At 37.0% G+C, this 23442-nt stretch overlaps 1 protein-coding gene across 4 annotated transcripts; it reads right to left on the reverse strand.

The window, feature by feature from the left end:
- Positions 1–512: 512 nt before the first annotated feature.
- Positions 513–21525, reverse strand: stx16 (syntaxin 16). 4 transcript variants are annotated; one of them, XM_083561166.1, is made up of 9 exons: positions 20935–21525; positions 11859–11870; positions 11623–11730; positions 11287–11427; positions 10748–10910; positions 8052–8140; positions 3698–3841; positions 2558–2638; positions 513–2442 (listed from the first exon to the last, which is right to left on the reverse strand). In XM_083561166.1, the coding sequence occupies exons 1-9, from the start codon at positions 21064–21066 to the stop codon at positions 2341–2343; spliced, it is 972 nt and encodes a 323-aa protein (XP_083417292.1). In that variant the 5' UTR covers positions 21067–21525; the 3' UTR covers positions 513–2340. The 4 variants fall into 4 exon arrangements, with proteins under 4 accessions (XP_083417292.1, XP_083417294.1, XP_083417293.1 ...); XM_083561168.1 differs by having other exon boundaries at positions 20986–21523; XM_083561167.1 differs by lacking the exon at positions 11859–11870 and having other exon boundaries at positions 20935–21524.
- Positions 21526–23442: the final 1917 nt, after the last annotated feature.

Here is a 23442-nt window from a genome sequence, read left to right on the forward strand (position 1 = left end):
TTTAAGTACACTCTAGACCTCGGACTGAGGCGATGGAACGACCTTAAGCACACAGATAGCAAAGGAGTGGCTATGGGACATCTCTGTGGATGTCCTTGAGAACTCAATTGACCATCTCTGGAGAGATCTGAAAATGGCCAACCTGATGGAGCTTAAGGGGTTCTGCAATGAAGGATAGTAGAAAAATTGCACAAAAGAAAATCGGTGTGCCAAGCTTGTAGCATCATACTAAAAAAAAACTTAAGGCTGTAATTGGTGCCAAAAGGGTTTCAGCAAAGTATTGAGCAAAGGTTGTGAATACTTATGTACATGTGATTTTTTTCATATTTTATTTTTAATTTCAAACAAACGTATTTCATGTTGTCATTATAGGGTATTGTACATTCATTCTTCAATTTGGTGGTATACTGCTGTATTATCTTTCAGGCTAGCTGACCCCAAAACCTAGCAAAAATAGTTCTAGCCAATTATACAACCATGTCTGTGTATGTCTTATAGATAACCACACATAATTACTTCAATATGTTTAATTTCCTTAAAAACTGTCCATTATTCAGTCCTTAGAAAATATGCAATATATTTTCATACTGACACAGTTCTTTACACCACCTCAGGAATCAACAAACGCTCACCTGGATGCTGCAACCTCAATTAATTAATCCACCTCATCTTAAAATAAACATCTGCTGTATTAATACTAGATTACATCCATCCTTTTCAAACCATGTGGGAATTTCAAAGACTGGGTGCACATATATATACATACATACATATATATATATATATATATATACCTCTTCATAAAAGAATAATAAATGCTTGAAACAAACAAACAAAAAAACATTTAAATCACAGGCAAACAGCAAAAAGCATTCTTTCCCTACATACACTGAATACAGAACTTTTAACACGCACACTTGATAAATACTATATGGCCAAAAACCACGTGGACACCTGACCAGCACATATACATGTGGATCTTGCCCAAAACTGTTACCAATTATCTAGAATACCTTTGTACATTGTATCTTTAAGAGTTTGCTTCCCTAGAACTAAACAGATCTAGCTCAAACCTGTTACAACATGACAATGCCGTGCACAAACTGAGCTCCATAAACACACTGCCAAATATTAGCATGGAAGAGCTCACATTCTCAACCTTAACCCCACTGAACATCTTTGGGATGAATTGGAAAGCTGGCTGTGCAAACAGGCCTTCCAAATCTAAAATGGGATGTTCAGCTAGCAATTGTGGGTATGACGGTCAGGTGTCTCCATAGTTTTGACCATATAGAATTCTTTCCTGTTTAAAATAAATAACAGAAATTTCATTATGATTTCATATTGTACAGAACACCGCAGTAGTACAGTCACATACATAGACCTGAGTTGTGCTTGGTCAAAGGTCAGCTTGAAAAAGGTGGCAGAGTCATTAATCAGACACAGACAGGTGCAATAAATACAATCACAATCCCATTTTCAAACCCTTACAACTAGCTTGCTCAGCTAAAATCATTTAAAAGGGGGGAGATTACAGGGAACTGGTAAATCAAAATTGTAATAAATTAAATAGATGTTATCACAAACCTCATTCAACTGTCACAGGCACAATGACAACACCCCACACTAACATGAAGCTATGGTGTATTGGAAGTTCGACATTAAGTTTGAGTGCTTACAAAGACAGTTGTTCAGGACATAAGTCTCTCATGATCAAGAAAACATTTTGGTCACTTATTAAACTAATTTTGCCACTAGAGCTACTAGAATAGCGTTCCACTTTTCATGGCATCTTCCTATTTTTCTTTCTCATCAAACAAATTCTGAAATCAAGTTCAGGAAGTGTTCGAAAGCGTGCTGGACTAAGTGTGCAGGACTGAGCACGCTATAACCAGAAACTTTGAATTCAACTAATTGTTTTAGCCTCTTTCCTTTTTTGTTTTTCTCTTTTGTTAATGACAAATGACCTTGAAAGCAGGGAATGGAAGTGAAAGGAAGATTTTGGATAAGAAAGAGAGAGACTAGATTTCTATCTTTTGGGTGGCATTTGTGTTTCTGTAGCACAACAGTATTCAATAAAAGGCTGTCATTTTATACACTGAGTCTTTAACTAGGGAAAACAACAAATTCAAGCATAGGACCCGGCTCACTTCCAAGCCTGTCTACCAGGAAGGGAAACTGCACCCTGCTCATGATTCTGGGGTTATCTGCAAATTCTGCACAAGACAAACATTAGTGGGTGCTGTTTCTTTATATAGTGTTCAAATCATAATAGACCGCTCATAGGAAGTGCACAAAAAAGGCCTCTCTCCTTCAGTTTTGTACACACAAACAGCATCATTAAAACTTCGTCATAAACAGAACAAGTATTAGGATGATGATTATGACGAACAGGATTAAAATCACCAACATCTTTCGGTTCTTTTTTTGGTACTGTTCAGCCTAAAGGGAAAGAAAATGGTTCCATTAATATCTGCAAAACACTGAAATTATTACCAATAAAATACGGTTAATAAAATGACTTCATTTTGCTGAAAAGAGAGCAGTTGGCCATTACCTTTTGTAATTGTTTCACTCCGTCCTCCGTTTTGATGCAGGCTTGTTCCACATTGAAGTCAATTCGGTCAAGAACTGTACCCTGATCAAATTGCACAGAGAAGCTGCTCAATGGGTCATATTCATTATAAAGTATTTTGAATAAATATGATTAATCATAATTATTATTAATATAAGAATCTAATAATAATATTAATATTAAACTGTGGCCTTCTTTTATTGCTTTTGAGACACACCCAAGTTCCTTTAGTTAGTAGGCAACAAATGAGGTACAGGAGAGCTGATGTTAGCTGACTGCCTCACACCCACAGTCAAACAAGGTGGAAGCTTAATATTTTGGAGTAGGGAAAGTTGGAGACTTATTTCATATGAAAGGTATACTGAACTAACATAACTACCATTTTATACTTTAACTTCATGTAATTGTGACTGAACTGTGGCTAATAAGGGTGTAACAATACACATATTCGTATGTCCAGGGTCAAGAATTCCTCTAAAAAGGAAAAAATCCTGACAATTAGTAGAACAGTTAGAGTGCAGTAAAGTAGATCTTTTCGGAAATTAAATATTAAATGTAAAACATCCACAATTACATACACATCTGCATTAGCCAAATGGGGTCTAACAAATGAAAAAATTCAATAAACATTTTCCATTAATTTATTTTAATCAATTTCATTTGTGCCAGTTTAATCGATTAAATAAATATAATGGATTATCTTTATTTATTTTATTTTTATAAAATATTATTCTATATATTATTTAACCAAGCAGGCATTTCATTTAAAAATGTTTAAAAATTTTAAACTGTTAAAATATTGATAATCATGAATGTTAATAATAATGCTGTAATAATTTTGTGTACTGTTACACTCCTAGTGGCTAATTCAATTCAACATACAACAAGACAATAACCTGTATCATACATCCAAGGTGCAACTGATATTTCGAGAGCAAACAGTCAGCATATAACCAAAAAGGAACATGCATGTGTCGGTCAAAAACAATAAAAGACTATTTGTTTCCAAACTTCTGCCAGGCTCTGTATGATAACAACAACAACAACAATAATAATAATAATAATAATAATAGAGAAATGGTCAGAGGCAAAACATTAACCATCAACAGAAAGATAACTCACCTGCTCCACCACCATGGTAGCAAGATCTCGAAAAATCTCATTAAGATCAGAGATGGACTGTACAATTTGCTGGATGTCTCGCTCCCTCTCTTCCACCATTACTGTGTTTTGCTCCACCAGAGCAAGCTGGTCATCTGTAAAACCCTGAGAGAGCAAGGGAGTAATTTATATCATTATATATATATATATATATATATATATATATATATATATATATATATATATATATATATATATATATATATATATATATATATATATAGCTATACTATCTCTATAGCTCATTTGGGAAGATTGTCCATTGTTAATAGTGTTACACAAATAAGACCGAATTGAATTGGTGTACAATGGACATGACCAATGCCCTAATGAATTAGCAATTATCCATCTTCATCACACAGCCTTCCCGTAAATGCAACACAATGCCAACTAGGATGTGTCTAACATACTATAAAAGAACTGGGACAACTGAAATAGTCCAGAGATTACAAATATTAAAAATTTATTTTGGAATCTGTGGTGCCTTTACACTGAACAAAATAATGTTAAGTCTCATAAAATGTTTCCTTTAAGGTTCTTTATAAACCATAAAAGCTCTGTCTACCCACATAGCAGATTAGCAAAAAATCCTTCTCTGATGCATGTGATCTTCCCTTGTCCATTCTTGCCTAACAGATAAAGCTGTAAATGTGTTCAGCCACAAAACATCAGCAGGATCAAGCTTACTTTGTACCATCACACATACTACCAAGAAGTATATTTCCTGCTGTTACACACAGAGCAATTGATGGATAGTTTTTATTATTTTTTATTATAATGAGCTTGGTTACAGCAAATGACTCATTTAGTTCAGTTTACTTCAGTTTGCCAGCATTCATAACCGTTGTAACAGGTAGTTAATCCAAAAAAATTAACTAAATGATGTTATGCAGTCAACATGCAACCAACTTCTCTTTTTGTAATGACATGCAACATAATGTCTGGCAACAACCCATCCTTTTGTTCTTTCTGGTATTAGTTTCCATTGCTATGCTGAAGATACACAGTTTTGTTTTAGCAAAATGCAGCATCAAGAGTCCTTAATAGATCTAGAAAATATGACCACATCACTCCCGTTTTAATCAGTCTACACTGGCTCCCAATTAAATCTTGCATTGATTATAAAATACTACTAATACTACGACGTATAAAGCACTTAACGGTCTCATGTTGCATTATCTGAGTGAACTTCTGTACCAATATCATCCCCCACACCTACTTAGATCAAAAAGTGCAGGTAATTTGTTGGTACCTCAAATAATGAAGACTACAGCAGGGGGGGCAGAGCTTTTTCCAACAAAGCCCCAGAGTTATGGAACAGCCTTCCAATGAGTGTTCGGGACAGTGTTCAAGTTGAGGCTAAAAACATATTTATTTAGTCAAGCCTTTTATATGCAGGTTTTTCTTAGGTAAAGGAGCAGATCTGGAGGGATCATTGATATATAGTGTTTGGTAAACTGGGATATTTGTTTGCTGTCATCCCCTCACTCTCACGCATTCACTCAGGTTTGTTGACGGTGACGTGATGGGCCTTTTCTTATCCAGGAGATCCCTCATGTCTGTGTTAGTTTCTGGCTCTGCCTCTTAGTTCTTTTTGTAACTTCGCTCAGTGTTTCACTATGGGAATAACTTTGGAGCGTTTCTCAGATCAGAAATTTCATTTTACATTATAATGAGCTTAGTTACAGCAAATGACTCATTTAGTTCAGTTTACTTCGGTTTGCCAGCATTCATAACCCTTGTAACAGGTAGTTAATCCAAAAAAAAATACTAAATGAAAATGTTATTTAACCAACATGCAACCAACTTCTGTTTCCCCCCCAGACTGTAAATACATGCATTAAGCATGTCTGGCAACAACACATTTTTTCTTTCTTTCTGGTATTAGCTTTAATTGCTATGCGGAAGATACACAGTTACTACTCAGGTCGACCCCTTACTTTATATTGGTGCTTTCTTCCCATGAGGGACTTCATTGAGCTCTCTGAGCACATCCGGTTTCCTGTTGGTCTTTGCTGAAACTGTTCATCGAGCAGGCCATCATTGGATTCCGCCATCCAACGTGAAACCAATCATACGAGATCATGCTGAGTGACATCACGAAATTTGGAATAGTGTCTGCGTCCTTTTCGACCTAGCGAGTATTAAATTACTATGGTATGGAATTAGTGGCATCAAGCTCACTAAGGGCTTCACGCCTCAAGGCGAGTCTTCGAAGAGCTAACTACCCTACGAAAATCAATAGACTAACGTGTTGTGACGAGTGTTGATTTCTCTGTACTCAGCCATGTCAACTGTCAAGGGGAATGAGTCAAAGATCAGGGAGGTTGAAAAAAACCCACAAAAAATATGCGCTCTAACACAGAGACCACATGACTCTGTAGACCAGGGTGAGAGAAAGGCATCTCACAAGGTGGGAGATAGGTACATCCTGGCAGTGTTCCAACGAATCATACGAAAATTAAAATGCTGCATTAAAATGTAAATAAATGTTTTTTTTATTTTGTATCGAGAGTCATCGAAAAATTATTATGTAATTTGAGGACTACCTGTACTCTAGAGCTAGCACTTGGCTAGGGAAAAAGAGGTCAAATGGATTAGATTTTTTTTCCTCCAACATCTTTTCTGCTTAACAGTTGAAGGAGTTTTTGTCCTGTCTATATAATGCTACCAGAACACCTTTTCTACAAAATAACAGGCATTTAAAAAAAAAAACATTATTTTGCAGAAAACACACTGATCAAAATTAGAGAACACTTTCAGATACCTCCCAGTTATTGGTGTTAATCTGGTACCTGGTGCTAATTTCCTTGATTATCTGTCAACCCCTATTTAACTGGCAGCCAAACTTCCAGTTTCACTGACTCTGCAAGATGGTGGGCCGTTCTAAAGTGACTGAAAGCCTCCGGCAGCAGGTTGTCCAGATGAAGGCTAAAGGGATTACCCTATCAGCCATAGCAAGACAAGTTGGTCGTTCCAAATCTGTGATTTCAAGAATATTGAATCTTTACAACATCACAAACTCATTCAAGTCCGCCAAGAAGACTGGTCGTCCACGGAAGATATATACAAGAGAGGACAGGATACTGCAGAGGATCTCAATGGGCAATCGTTTCCACACTGCAGCTGGAATTGCTCACCAGTTCAGCGCTAAACAGGGTAAGGATCTGTCTCGTCATACAGTGTCTCGACGTTTAAGAGCATTTGACCTTTCATTAGCAGAAAGAATCAAAAGGCTAGACTAAGCTTTCCTGAGGAGCATGTTGTGTGGACAGAGGAGAACTGGTCCAAAGGTTACTTCAGTGATGAAAGCAAGTTTACTTTATTTGGGTCCGATAGGAAACATTATGTTCGGCGACAAACTGGAGAAAGACTGAACCCAAAGTGTGTAAAGAAGTCAGTGAAAAATGGAGGAGGAAGTGTCATGGTTTGGGGCATGTAGCATTTCTGCAGCAGGAGTTGGGCCTCTTATACAGCTACATGGCAGAGTGAATGTAAATGTTTATCAGAACCTTCTTCAACAACATATGGTTCCTTCCCTGCGTTCATCACCCAATCAGCCCGCAGTGTTCATGCAGGACAATGCTCCATGTCACACAGCAAAACGGGTAAAGCAGTTCCTTGAAACTGAAAACATTGAAATAATGACATGGCCTGCCCAGAGTCCTGATCTCAACCCAATAGAGAACCTCTGGAAAATCCTTGGCGACAAAGTTATGGCCAAGAAACCCACTACAGTAACCGAACTGTGGAGGAGACTGGAAGAAGAGTGGACCAAAATCACACCAGAGCAGTGTGAGACACTAGTGCTGTCCTGTGGCTGCAGATGTGCTGAAGTCATTCAGAGCAGAGGCCTGTACACTTCCTACTAAATGTTGACTGTTGTAACCTTCAGAAAATTTTGTCGTAATCTTTTTCCATGCTACAGTCATTGTTGTTCTCTAATTTTGATCAGTGTGTTTTCTGCAAAATAATGTTTTTTTTGGAAATGCCTTAGTTATTTTGTGGAAAAGGTGTTCTGGTAGCATGGTATAGACAGGACAAAAACTCCTTCAACTGTTGAGTAGTGAAGATGACATTATTTCAGAATTGTTCAACTGTTTATAAATTGTTCTTTAATTTTGATCTCCAGTGTGTATGTGTCTATATGACAGATACATTATTATTATAATTATTATTTTTTTTAACTTTTTTTTAAATTTTCAAGAAAAAATACTAAATGATACTAACAATATATAAGCTGATACTCATGTTTCAGTAACTTTATTGAGAAAACAATTGGTATCATGAGACCTCTACTATATAGCCTTCTTACCCTGTCATGGAGTGCTATGCCTTCATCCTCCTCCATCAAAGGCCCGGAGTCAAAGAAGTGTTTGGACCTTTCTTCACGATTCTTCATGCCTGGGGTACATGGCAAAATACTTACTTGTTTTGGAACCACTTTTGGTCATGCTAAAAACTCTATTACAATATTTTTTATATAAACAAACACCTATATAAAATAAAGTTTAAATGAGCTATATGTGGCTTATTTATACAACATTTCGGTAGTAAGTAAGCAATAAGTATTCAATAAGAACTAACATTCTATGTAGGGCTGAACGATTAATTGCATTTGCAATAATATCTCAATAAAAAAAAAATAATAATAATAATAATTTCAACCACAGGCTGCGATTACATTCTCTCACGTGACAGGCAAGAGTAAAGCAGTCTGCAGAGGACACATACAAGTTGGCATAATACACTGCACCTGGATCAGTCGAAAAATGACCTCAGGCTTGACAGAACCTTACAGTGCGGAACAGTACATTGTGTTGGGACTATTTTGGCTTTTAAAAAGTTTTTTTTTTGCAGGTATTGAGCAAAACCTGCATTGTTAAGGTTGCTACCTCAAGGGCGCAGTAGACAACTAACCTGATTCAGCACTTAAAAAACACAAAGCCTTGTATGATAGTTGCATAGCTTAAAACCCAAACACCAGTTTGTCAAGTAAGCCACAACTAGCACCTGACACTGACCCAAATGTTTTAAACTATAACTCCATATGAATGTACAGTGGTCTCCCATTTTGCAGGGGTTACGTTCTAAGAAAATCTGCGAATTTTTTGAGGCTTCCACAAAAAAAAAAAAATTCATAATTAAAAAAAAAATTTTTACCGCTTATTTGCACAGTCGCGTCAATTATGATATCATGTTACAGTCAATGAACCTGGTCAAGACTTGGAATGTGCACCCCCCGGCCCTAGAAGCTCCCTCCACTCACAGAGCTGAATTTTTTAATTATGGGAAAAAAGAAAAAAAAAGGTCTAAACCTTTAGGAGCCCAACGAAAAAAAAAAAAAAAAGAAAGAAGTTGGTGGAAACGTGCAAAATATAAAGGCATGTATGCGATCTCATTATTAGGATAGTATAAGCTAATGCGTTTTAATGAAATAGGCTAATAACTGTAGATCACTTAGGTTATGTTGTGTTGCCTGCTGTGATTTTACACAGAGCAACAATATTTATTTTAACTTGCAAAACATTATAATTTATAGTATGTAGTTTATAATGTGTGCAGCTTGCAACAAAACAATTACAGCCTAACTTGTGGATTGTAGTTAAACAGCACTTATTGATTTGGTTACCTTTAATTAAGGTGATGTCATAAAGGGTTCCTGTGATTGTACTGAAAAGCTCCTGAACTGAGTTCAGTAAAGAGAATCTCCAGTGCAGCATAAAAGGCAAATTTTCAAGACATATTATATGAATATAGATGTTGTATATATCTTATGGCTACAATTAGCCAAGGAGTTGTTTGGTTCTTGGTTCTGATAGCTTGATAAATTGTGCACAATGTCATGTCTATTTAATTTTGCAATAAATGCATTTATGGTGATATTTCTACATGAAATCAAGCTCTCAGAAATGTATCCAAATTTGTGAACTGCTCAAAGAAAATGTTCTTGCTCATCCAGTGACTGTAGCTGAAGCAGAGAGGGGATTTTCAAAGCTGACACTAATAAATGGGGGAGACGTTGTCTATGGTTGTCTTACTATAGTACTTTTACTCAAGTTTAAGAGAGACCACTTTTACTTTTACTGGTTATTTTAACTACTGTATCTCAACTTTTACTCAAATACATGCTTTGTGTACTTCGTCCACCACTGTATGCATATAGACTAGACAGTCTTTAAATAAATAAAAACAGTTATTTATTTATATTTAAGTAAAGTTAACAGACAGTGTTTAAAAAGTGCAATCCAAATGTTTACATATCATGTTTATTACAGTCACTCTCAGTTACCTGAATAGTGCGAGTGTTGATTGTGGTAAAGACACAGATTTGTTTTTATATTTCTGCAATCTATATTTTAGTTTGTGTAATTTGTTACTGACTTCCATATTAATGTTTACACCAGGCTTATTTGTCAGTGCTTTATGCTGTCACAATAGTTATTACATGCTTACAAGGCTGACAGTTTAACATATTATTCAATATACTACTGTGATTGTAGTTATTAAATAAAAACGTAATTCATAACAATTCATGAATTGGCTAATTTAATTGTAACATATATGCCCGGCCTACAGTAAGTATATTTTATGTTTAATCTAATATAGTGTTGGTCATTCTACAGTCTACATTCTATGACTTATCACTCTACTTTGTTATATAATAATGAGCTTAATATAATATAATAATTATATAATAATAAACATAATGAGCCTAAAAAATAATTGCATATTAAATCACATTTGCAATATTGGTTTAATAAAGTAATTAATTCTATTGGATTAGAGTAAAGCTGTAATGCGTAAAGTATACGCAAACCTACCAAAACGGGTCTTAGAGACTTACACGCTGTTACCACAAAGGTTTTAGAGCTCAAACTGACACTGAAGTTTGCCAAAATACACAAACTAAACCATCATTATCAAAATGCTTTTTTAAAAGATAATCTCTCCATGTCAAGAAAGTTGTAAGTACTGAAGGTTTATAGTACAGTGTTCATGCATACTTACGTTTCAGGTAACTGGACTGTGTGTGTCTAAAGTTGGTTGAAAGGTCCTGAAGGCTTTGTGCCAATGAGGAGATGACGTTTCGGAGCAACCGCCCCTCCTGTTCTGTACAGTGACCAGACCGAGACTGCAACCCCACTACTGCACGCTGACAACGATGGAACATCTACACACACACAAAAAACACACACACACACACACACACATTATAGCCTATAAATGACTAACAGAAATATTAACTACCAGCTGCTTAAAATAATTTATCCAGAACAAATGGGAAAAAAAATCAGAATATTTAATATTAAATGTTATTTAAATTGAACTGAGTGGGTAGAGTTCATGCTCTGATGACTAAACCATTAACAAAATAATAGGAGAGAGCATTCCAGTTACAATGACCGGGAACCAAATTGCTGTTCCAGATTTGAGATGCCTGAAGGGAAATATCCAAACAACTTTTAATAAGTAATGAAATTTGACTGAGCAATTAAATTATTGGTGCTGCATTTATTTACTGCATTCGGTTCTGAATTTGATTTAACCTGTGTGATCTCCTGTGTAGTGATCTCGATGGCATGTTCCTCCTTAGTGCTGTCATCCAGTGTGGGCCGGTTCATGTGTCTATCATGCAGACTTGCCAGCTCCTTCATTTTCTGACGTATACGTGTGATCTCATACTGAATCTGAGAGCAGAAAGAGCCACAAATGAGCTTTGAGCCACAAAGACAGCTGTATCTCATATGGCCTGGAAGTCTGAGGCTATAATGTTGATAAAATAATTAGAATTAATTACATGCAGATGATCAATCCACTATTTAACCTATATTGCAAGATGGGTAGACTACAATTTGTTTTTTTATAAAAAGAAAATACTTTACCTCATCCACACCCTCTATCCATTTGGGTGAGAGCCTTTTAGTGACTCCGATGCCAGCTTCTGGATCCAAACTAATTCCAGAAACCAGAGCCATTCGATCATCAACCAGCTGTTAATGAAAGACATAGAAAGGGGTGTCAGTTTGTGCTCTGCACAAACACTATTATATGGAGTTTAATGTGTACAGTATAATTTCTTAAATAACACCTTTTGAGAACCAAAATGATTGAAAGATACCTCATCATATTCCTAATTTGATTGACAGAGCGCAGTAGAGTCCCATCCAATGAAAGAAGAAAGAGAAAGTAGACAGGTGTAAACAGATGGAGAAGTGACAGCAAACCAGTCCAAAAAGCAAAAGGTCAGAATCAAAAACACACAAACATCATGAGGATTAGACAAAGTTTATACTGTACAAAAAAAACAAAGATGAATTCAAAGATTTAAAAGATTGATCAAATTCTACATATTCAGGTCATGAAAAGGGGCTGAAGAACTTTGGTATCTTGAATTTTGTTACAGAAACCGGCTGATTCAATAACAACAACAAAACCTTGCAACGCATAACAATCACTGCAGTGTGCAATTCCAAAAAGACCCATGCAGGTGTCTATGGGGGGGTAAAAGAAAGCAAGCACACAGAACTCAGCAAAGGAGCTGCCTGGGAGCAAGACTTTTTGCTCTGTTTTAGATGTAGCTATTGCACCCAAATGTCCCACCAATTTTTGTTCGTTTTAGTTAGAAAATCAGGAAAAGTTACACTATGAAAATGTACTATACAAAGTATACTAAGCCATGACTTTTATTTATTCTTTTGTTTATTAGGCCACAACAATCACAGTTGTTACAGATTGTTCGTTCACATATTCAAACATGATTGACTAATAAATCAAGGGGTCACTATTTTTGCAAAATGTATCATTGTTTATGTATCATTCTAATATCCATTTGTAAATAAAAGCAAAATGAATTAGAAAGCAACATAGCACCACTGAAGAAGGGTTAAAACTTGCCCAGATGGAGCATAAGGTTGTATTAATTGCAATATCACTATCTGGTCAGTAAATCTCCTACTAGACTAATACACCTATATAACATGTTTTGGTTTGAGTTCATTATATACTCATGCTATGGGTTAGATAGGGCAGGGAATCTAGGACTAAGCAAAGAAATGCTACTAAATAGCTTCATTTAGAAATGTACACTAACAACAAAAGTATCACTGTTTGATTTTAATATTGTTAGCTCAAACCATCTGTCCATTTTTTTTTCCAACTCTCTAATAAATGAGACGTTTCCTTTTTTAGTAGTACTACTGATGACTGGATGTCGTTTAGCTTTTTTTTTTAAAAACATTTTGCAGAAACCTCTGGAGACGGTTTTGTAAAAATACAAAATGAGCCATTTTAGAAATACTCAAGCCACCCTGCATGACACAGATAGCTATGCCAACCTCATAGAGATCCCCCTCTACTTATGAGCATTCTGATAAGCATTAACTAACGCTCTAGACCTACACCTACATGATTTTATGCACTGGGCTGCTACTTTATGATAGGCTTATTACATACAAATCCACAACCAATTAAGGTTAGGATTCTGTGCTGGACCACTGCTGATCCACCACTTCACAATTTAAGCTCAATTAATATTGGCATTGTCAACCTGGAGTCTGAAGGATAAATAATATTACCTAATCAGTTTCAGCACTGTACAAAAAAAACTGTAGAAAACTTTATTGATGTATTAGCGATTAAGTGATGGCAAAAAAACTACAGTACATACAGTATGGGCATTGTCAGTATTAGTCAGTGCCAGGATGCATCATTTATGAGTTAGCCCAAGAAAGCTAAAAAAATATGCCTTTCATTTCTGAGACAAAGATCAAGCCAAAAAGATGTTATCTTGCCAATGTACACTCCATAACAAGAAATGCCCAAACTTGCCTTCAAATGCCTACTCAGGGAGCAGAGAATGCATATGCTTAAAAATAAAGTAACAAAAACTTTCATATTACATGCTATTCATGTTTTCACAGTTTATATGTAAATTAAGTCATTTGTTTCCCCTAAAGCTTTCTTTTACAATCACTTCAATGTTCAATTTAGATAATTTTTTCAATGCTTTCAAGCTCTTTATATGTATATGTATATATATACATATATACATACAGACATACATTATATATACAGTGGGTACGGAAAGTATTCAGACCCCCTTAAATTTTTCACTCTTTGTTATATCGCAGCCATTTGCTAAAATCATTTAAGTTCATTCTTCTTCCTCATGAATGTACACACAGCTCCCCATATTGACAGAAAAACACAGAATTGTTGACATTGTTGCAGATTTATTAAAAAAAGAAAAACTGAAATATCACATAGTCCTAAGTATTCAGACCCTTTGCTGTGACACTCATATATTTAACTCAGGTGGTTTCCATTTCTTCTGATCATCCTTGAGATGATTCTACACCTTCATTTGAGTTCAGCTGTGTTTGATTATACTGATTGGACTTGATTAGGAAAGCCACACACCTGTCTATATAAGACCTTCCAGATCACAATGCATGTCAGAGCAAATGAGAATCATGAGGTCAAAGGAACTGCCTGAAGAGCTCAGAGACAGAACTGTGGCAAGGCACAGATCTGGCCAAGGCTACAAAAAGATTTCTGCTGCACTTAAGGTTCCTAAGAGCACAGTGGCCTCCATAATCCTCAAATAGAAGACGTTTGGGACGACCAGAACCCTTCCTAGAGCTGGCCATCCGGCCAAACTGAGCTATCGGGGGAGAAGAGCCTTGGTGAGAGAGGTAAAGAAGAACCCAAAGATCACTGTGGCTGAGCTCCAGAGATGCAGTCAGGAGATGGGAGAAAGTTGTAGAAAGTCAACCATCACTGCAGCCCTCCACCAGTCGGGGCTTTATGGCAGAGTGGCCCGACGGAAGCCTCTCCTCAGTGTAAGACACATGAAAGCCCGCATGGAGTTTGCTAAAAAACACCTGAAGGACTCCAAGATGGTGAGAAATAAGATTCTCTGGTCTGATGAGACCAAAATAGAACTTTTTGGCCTTAATTCTAAGCGGTATGTGTGTAGAAAACCAGGCACTGCTCATCACCTGTCCAATACAGTCCCAACAGTGAAGCATGGTGGTGGCAGCATCATGCTGTGGGGGTGTTTTTCAGCTGCAGGGACAGGACGACTGGTTGCAATCGAGGGAAAGATGAATGCGGCCAAGTACAGGGATATCCTGGACAAAAACCTTCTCCAGAGTGCTCTGGACCTCAGACTGGGCCGAAGGTTTACCTTCCAACAAGACAATGACCCTAAGCACACAGCTAAAATAACGAAGGAGTGGCTTCACAACAACTCCGTGACTGTTCTTGAATGGCCCAGCCAGAGCCCTGACTTAAACCCAATTGAGCATCTCTGGAGAGACCTAAAAATGGCTGTCCACCAACGTTTACCATCCAACCTAACAGAACTGGAGAGGATCTGCAAGGAGGAATGGCAGAGGATCCCCAAATCCAGGTGTGAAAGACTTGGTGCATCTTTCCCAAAAAGACTCCTGGCCGTATTAGATCAAAAGGGGGCTTCTACTAAATACTGAGCAAAGGGTCTGAATACTTAGGACCATGTGATATTTCAGTTTTTCTTTTTTAATAAATCTGCAACAATGTCAACAATTCTGTGTTTTTATGTCAGTATGGGGTGCTATGTGTACATTCATGAGGAAGAAGAATGAACCTAAGGGGGTTTTATTTCAAAGGGGTCTGAATACTTTCCGTACCCACTGTATATACACACACACACACACACACACACACACACACACACACACACAGTGAGGAAAATAAGTATTTGAACACCCTGCTATTTTGCAAGTTTTTCCACTTAGAAATCATGGAGGGGTCTCAAATTGTCATCGTAGGTGCATGTCCATTATGTGAGACATAATCTAAAAAAAAAATCCAGAAATCACAATATATGATTTTTAAACTATTTATTTGTATGATACAGCTGCAAATAAGTATTTGAACACCTGAGAAAGTCAATGTTAATATTTGGTACAGGAGCCTTTCTTTGCAATTACAGAGGTCAAAGGTTTCCTGTAGTTTTCACCAGGTTTGCACACACTGCAGGAGGGATTTTGGCCCACTCCTCCACACAGATCTTCTCTAGATCAGTCAGGTTTTTGGCCTGTCGCTGAGAAACACGGAGTTTGAGCTCCCTCCAAAGATTCTCTATTTGGTTTAGGTCTGGAAACTGGCTAGGCCACGTCAGAACCTTGATATGCTTCTTACAGAGCCACTCCTTGGTTATCCTGGCTGTGTGCTTCGGGTCATTGTCATGTTGGAAGACCCAGCCTCGACCCATCTTCAATGCTCTAACTGAGGGAAGGAGGTTGTTCCCCAAAATCTCTAAATACATGGCCCCGGTTATCCTCTCCTTAATACAGTGCAGTCGCCCTGTCCCATGTGCAGAAAAACACCCCCAAAGCATGATGCTACCACCCCCATGCTTCACAGTAGGGATGGTGTTCTTGGGATGGTACTCATCATTCTTCTTCCTCCAAACACGTTTAGTGGAATTATGACCCAAAAGTTCTATTTTGGTCTCATCTGACCACATGACTTTCTCCCATGACTCCTCTGGATCATCCAAATGGTCATTGGCAAACTTAAGACGTGCCTGGACATGTGCTGGTTTAAGCAGGGGAACCTTCCGTGCCATGCATGATTTCAAACCATGACGTCTTAGTGTATTACCAACAGTAACCTTGGAAACAGTGGTCCCAGCTCTTTTCAGGTCATTGACCAGCTCCTCCCGTGTAGTTCTGGGATGATATCTCACCTTCCTTAGGATCATTGAGACCCCACGAGGTGAGATCTTGCATGGAGCCCCAGTCCGAGGGAGATTGACAGTCATGTTTAGCTTCTTCCATTTTCTAAAGATTGCTCCAACAGTGGACCTTTTTTCACCAAGCTGCTTGGCAATTTCCCCGTAGCCCTTTCCAGCCTTGTGGAGGTGTACAATTTTGTCTCTAGTGTCTTTGGACAGCTCTTTGGTCTTGGCCATGTTAGTAGTTGGATTCTTACTGATTGTATGGGGTGGACAGGTGTCTTTATGCAGCTAACGACCTCAAACAGGTGCATCTAATTTAGGATAATAAATGTAGTGGAGGTGGACATTTTAAAGGCAGACTAACAGGTCTTTGAGGGTCAGAATTCTAGCTGATAGACAGGTGTTCAAATACTTATTTGCAGCTGTATCATACAAATAAATAGTTTAAAAATCATGTATAGTGATTTCTGGATTTTTTTTTTAGATTATGTCTCTCACAGTGGACATGCACCTACGATGACAATTTCAGACCCCTCCATGATTTCTAAGTGGGAGAACTTGCAAAAAAGCAGCGTGTTTAAATACTTATTTTCCTCACTGTATATACACACACACACACACACACACACACACACACTGGTGTGAAAAAGTGTTTGTATAAAAAAAGTGTTTGTATATATATATATATATATATATATATATACACACACACACACACACACACACACACACACATGCAGTGGTGTGAAAAAGTGTTTGTTTTCTGATTTCTTATTTTTTTGCATATGGCCAATGGTATTTGACTTAACAGCAATGTCTAGGCTTTCACCAAAACACTGCCACAAAGTTGAAATCACACAATCATCTAGCAATGTCTTTACATGCTGGTATATTACTAATTCATTTCACTGGAACTAAGAGGCTGAGCAGACATCGCATCCAGTATGACGATGAAGAGGAACTCAAATGACCTGCACAGAGACCCCACTATACAACTTTATAATAAGATGGAATGGCTGCTGCACACAAGGTATTCTTCTCATAATATCATTGCCCAGCCTTGTGTGCTCTTGGGCTGAATGGGCACACATCCTCACAGTCACATTCCAAAAGCTAGTGGGAAGAATTCCCAAAAAAGTGTAGCAAATGGAAAACAATGTATTAATGAATGTTTCATTGGTTTTGGAACTGGATGTTCCAAATTCACATTTTCATGCAGTTATCATGCAGCAACTGCAGCAGAAGCTCAATGCATAAAATCCTGCATATACAAATCAATAGCTTATATTAAAGTTCATATTAATTATTTCTTTGACTTTAACTGTGGCATTGTCAGTGGGCTGGTGTCAGAAAATGCTGACCTACAGGCATTTTCCACAAACAAGTATAACGTTTCCACTAAATGGTTCTGTAAAACAAACAAACAAAACCAAAACATTGAGTGACTGACAGTTCTGTGAGTAGAAACACCTTGCAGACAAAACAGATTAGAATAGGATGGCCAGTTTGGTTTGAGATTACAGAAAGTGTATAGTAAATGGTCACTTTTAACAGCTGTGGTGAATAAAAAGCATCTCTGAACACACAACATTTCAAACCTGGGCTTCAACAACAAAAGACTACATTGGATTCCACTCCTTTCAGCCAAGAACAAGAACAATTACAAGCAGGGACTCAGTGAAACTAGACAGATAAAAAAGTGTAAAAACTTCTAGAAAATAAATGGTTTCTGGGTGAGCCAGTTTGTAGAACAATGATGAACCCGACTATATATAATATTGAAAATGTAGGCGATTGTGAAAGTATACATATGAAGCACTTCCATAAATATAAAAAAAAATACAAATAATAAAACACAACCCCTCAGTTTTGATATTCAGGATCACAGAGACATTAAAGAAACATGGCTGTGCAAAGAATCAGCAGTAAACAATGCAGCTCTGCTATTTTTAAATGAGTTATGCTGTATTATATGTGTTTGCTTTAAAGCAATCAACATGCATGTAAAACCTACACAGACTGATAGCGGACTGTTGACACAGGACAGGTTGGGCCCATGAATTCATGAAGATGGCACCAAATTCTGACCCTGCCACCTGTACACATCAGCAAAAACAATATTCAACTGTTTTTCTGGTCTTCCGCTGTCCAGTTGTGCCTGTGAACACTGCAGCCTCAGCGATCTGTTTTTGGCTGACAGAAGTAAAACCTTACACGCTGTTTTGCTACTGTAGGCTGTCCGCCTTGGGATTTAATGTGTTGTGTGTTCTGAGATTCTTCTCTCCTTGCCATAGCTGTAAAAAGTAATTATCTGAGTTACTGTAGCCTTTCCGTCAGCTCAAACCAGTCTGGCTGTTCTTGGTTAACCTCGCTCATAAACAAGACATTTCTGTCAACATTAATGCCACTCACTGGATGTTTTTGTCTTTTTGCACAATTTAAAAAATAAATAAATAAATAATAGAGAGAGAGAGAGAGAGAGAGAGAGAGAGAGAGAGAGAGAGAGAGAGAGAGAGAGAGAGAGAGAGAGAGAGAGAGAGAGAGATATTCAAACCAGCCCATCCACCAGTAACAATCATATTACAGTTAAAATCACAGTGATCATATTCTCATGATTATTGTGATTACCCAAAGCTACTGGACTGTACATGCAGAATTGGTGGTTCAAATAATACAACAATCTGTAGGTGTACACAAATTTGTTAAAGTGTTAAATTTGTTAAAGCAGTGAATACATCATTTATCACAGGTTAGTTAGCAACCTTTTTGCTAAAAAGACAATCATGACTGCATCCATGGTTTTTCAACTTCATAGCTCGAATGCACAGAGGCCAAATGACATCATTACACATTCATGGAGAGTCGAATGCAGGTCCAAATAACACAGAAATATTGTTGCTCTGGCTGCTGTGCATGCAAGTTTCTACATAACTAACTAAAGAAAAAAAGCACCTAATGTCTGTGCTTGTGTCAGTATAAGACCAGCCAAGGTGTTTTTGGATAATGTCTTAGCCATCATGGCCACTGTTTCTTTTTACTGGACAATCATTTTACAACCATCCAGCTGCCATGTTGAGGATTTTCACAGTGCTTAAAAAGTGTTTGTCTTCTGATTCAAAAACACTTTTTGCAATTAATACTAAACCCCTGTAACACACAGGCTCCATTCAAAATGTGTTTCTGTCAGTCACAACTCAAGAGGGGTGAGCTATAGATTTACAATTAGGATAATATTTGTAGTCTTTTTTTTTTATTTTTTTTTTTTATAATTATGTAGCAGACAGACACACAGTTTGTGACTGAAAGAGATTGTACACTTTGCACAAGTACCCGGGTCTCACACAGACAATAATTTCTCATCAAAATCTTCTACTAATGCTTGAAATTTTATCCCCCACCCCCCGGCTCCTAAATGTTACAAGACCCAACCCCCTAAAAATATTTATATAAAGACCCCCATGATGTTTAATCTTCCCAAAACCTAATCAAATACAAATATAACTGTTAATTTCCCAAATCACAAAAACAGAAAGATCCAGTGACCTCTAATTTACAAACTCAAACGAATTGCTTAATACACCTAAAACAAATAATTTTCAAATGCCCCAAATTCAATTTAATTACCCACTAGTGGAAATAAATAAATAAATAAATACCACCCTGGCTGATGCGGACGAATTAAATACTCTTCACAATGGCATAAATACCCCAAAACTAAACATACACAATCCGTTATTTTCCCCTTCACAAAATACCCAAACTCGAAATTTCACCCAGTCCAAGTATATATACCAAATGACTGCTTTTATTTTATTTTTATTTTTTTACAACCAATAGATGTCCTCAAAATCTAATTAATTTCACAAATGTAAATATAAATACTACCCTGACTGCTGCTTGCCCCAAAATAAATATTATTTACACTGATATAAATACCCGAACACTTTACACAATAAATTATTTTGCCAAATAAAAAAATTTGCCAAATCCAAACAAAATTATTACCCCATGACTGTTTAATACACCCAAAACAAAAAGTAAATACACCCGTTGAATGCACTACAGTCAATTGTATTTGACAGAAATATAAATACCATCCTGACTGCTGATTGCTCCCAAATTAAACATTGTTTACACTGGCGTAAATACCCCCAAACAAACAAACCATACATTACTGATTATCTGTATGTCAAATATTTCCAAACTATTCCCCTGTACAATCTGCACTACTGGAACCATGGTGGTGAAGGGGAAAAACTAAATAGTTTTTAAAAGGCCAAACAATAGAGGCAGATCCTTGGCTTGCTATACTACATAATAAATTATAGATTAGGGAGTTTTTATTGAAGCAGTGTCAATTTACAGCAAACCGGCTCGCTAGGGTTTCTTTTACCAGCAATGACACAAAACCAAACCAAACCAAACCAAACCAAATAAATTCAATTCAGACAATGAACATGAGACTCACCGCAGCATTGCTACGTGTATTTAGAGTACGACGGGGCTCATATGTACTCACTTGCTCAGCCAAAATCTGTCGGTTTTGGATCGCATTGTTCCGCATTAATAAGAAGGCATCGGTCAGGCGCCTAGTTGCCATGACTACGTTCAGTACATATGAGGGGGGGTTCGAGATATTAAATAATGGCTGACTGCCTCCGGTTCGATTTCGGTCTACCGATTCGGGCGGGCAGACAGGCAGCTACTATTCCACCACCACCAGTACTAGCGAGCTCTCTGCCTGCAACAGCGCAGGCAGCCACGGGAAGCTACAGAACGTCCAATGGAGTCTCACTGGCCTCGTCCGCGCCGCGGTTTCTACACCAAAATAATAAAGGACGATTATGTAACCCGTCCCGTCTGATGTGGAGAAAAAAAGACCACTCTGTGGCCTCTAAGACGTGTAACACGTAAATATGAGATCATATAATCATATCCGCTTTCACCAAAGACGTCTGAAGAAATAGCGACATTGCACAACAGTATCATGGACACTTCCGGGAACAGCGTTCAGCCCATTGGTCACATTACTTCTTTTAGTCAATCATCTAGGAACATTCAAAATTATAAATTCAAAAGGTTGCTCTTTATTATTATTATTTTTTTTTTTTTTTATCTAAATGAGAAATATCTTATAAATCCTAAAGGGGGAGGGGATTACAGCGGTTGCTATCTAACTGATTGGGGCATTACTGTCACCTAGTGGACTGGAGTATGGACCGGGAAGTCAGCCTTCCTCAGGGTTTTCATGCATTCTACAGTAGATAGTAGAAAACAGTGGGCAACACAAGCAAGGAGATTAGATTGCAACCCTGATTAAAGAGCAGTAGTAGGTAATTTACTGCTATCTCTTTGCTATGAAGAGGCCTAATCCCTGACTGATAACTTTTTATTATGTTATTATATAATGTGCATACTTGTATATGAAATTAATATACCATAGGTTTAAGCATGTATTAAGCCCTATTCTAGGGTCTTAAAGGTAATGGGGAATATTGACTATAATTAGACATTTGACAGGGGTCCAGGTATTTTTTTTAATTTGTATAACACATTCAACAATTGTCATATTTTTTTTTTAAGCATTGTTATTGAATTACAAAGGTTACAAATATAACTTTGTAGCAGACTGTTATATTAATTACAGTCCAGATCCATCTTCATGGATCTTAGACTGCTCACGTAGAACCATCTTCAGCAGCAGCAAGTGGTGTCCAATTAAAAAAAGAACTCCACCCATCAGGATAAATCAAGCAGCAAACACAGAAAGCGACAGAATCATTGCGAGCTTAAAGGATGAAGGTATATAGCCAGTGGTGGGGGAAGAAATTATTATTTCCTGGTAGTCACTGTTTAAAGAAAAATGTTGAAAGGGATTTTGGTACACAAGTTCAACATTATGATGAATAAAACATTGTATTTTTGAAATTAGTTTGGTCCCTTGAAAAGTGTGTTACAGTTGCTCTTCTGTAAGATTGGACCAGACGGGCTTGCCCTCGCTTTCCTTCGCTATTTTGGAGATTATCTGACTAGTTTTCACAATTCACAATAGTTGCCCAGGTCCTTACACGTTCTTCCTAAACCAACTATGCATTGGAATGTATGTAAAATTAAACATAGATAAATATTCACTGATGTTACTCATAAGAAGGCATGTGTGTGCATACATAAGAGTGTGTATGTGCATGCCACAGCTAAACATAATAAGATGGCTGTTGAGATGCAGGAGAACTATGATTCTTTCTGCATTCCAGATCAGCCTGGCTGATATTGATGCTCTACTTCTAAGTGCAGGTTTCATCGAGCGAGAATCACTCTCTGCTATCTTTTGTAGAATCATTGCATACTTTTATATACTATTAAAATTATGTATAAAACGAATACATAAATACTACAAACACAGTAGCATGGCATCTTTATGTGGTCTAGAATTTGTTTGAATTGATAACGAATTGAATAAGTACAATTTTAAAATATAAAGTTTCATTAGCACTACGATAATATTAGCTATCCTGGCTTCTGTTATATTGCACATTAATGTGATTAAATCCATATGCAAAACAAGATTGCATGTCCAAATCATTTTATTGTTAATTCTAAGCCCCTTTTCATGTATTTAAAATAAATCTGTAAATAAATTAAATATTTCAGTAGGTGTTATCTCCTAAATGCTTATACTACAAGAGCAGAAAAGTATAAAATATGGCCAATATTAGGGCATTTTTCACAAAAAATCCGATTTGCGATTTCAATCGATTCCCCATCCCCCCCCTGCTTAAAATCAATCTGCATATGACAAAACATTTTTTTTTTAAAGTTTTAACTTTATTAAATAAAGTTTATTTACCCTTCTGGGATTATAACCCACTTTGGGTTAAAGTGCAATCAGAAACAACAAGCCAAAAATACAAGATGGCAGGCCCTGCCTTTGTAAATTGTAAAAAAAAAAAAAAGAACGTAACAACATAAAATGAGC

Source organism: Silurus aristotelis (genome assembly GCF_946808225.1).
Source record: "Silurus aristotelis genome assembly, chromosome: 2".
Classification (NCBI taxonomy): Eukaryota; Metazoa; Chordata; class Actinopteri; order Siluriformes; family Siluridae; genus Silurus; species Silurus aristotelis.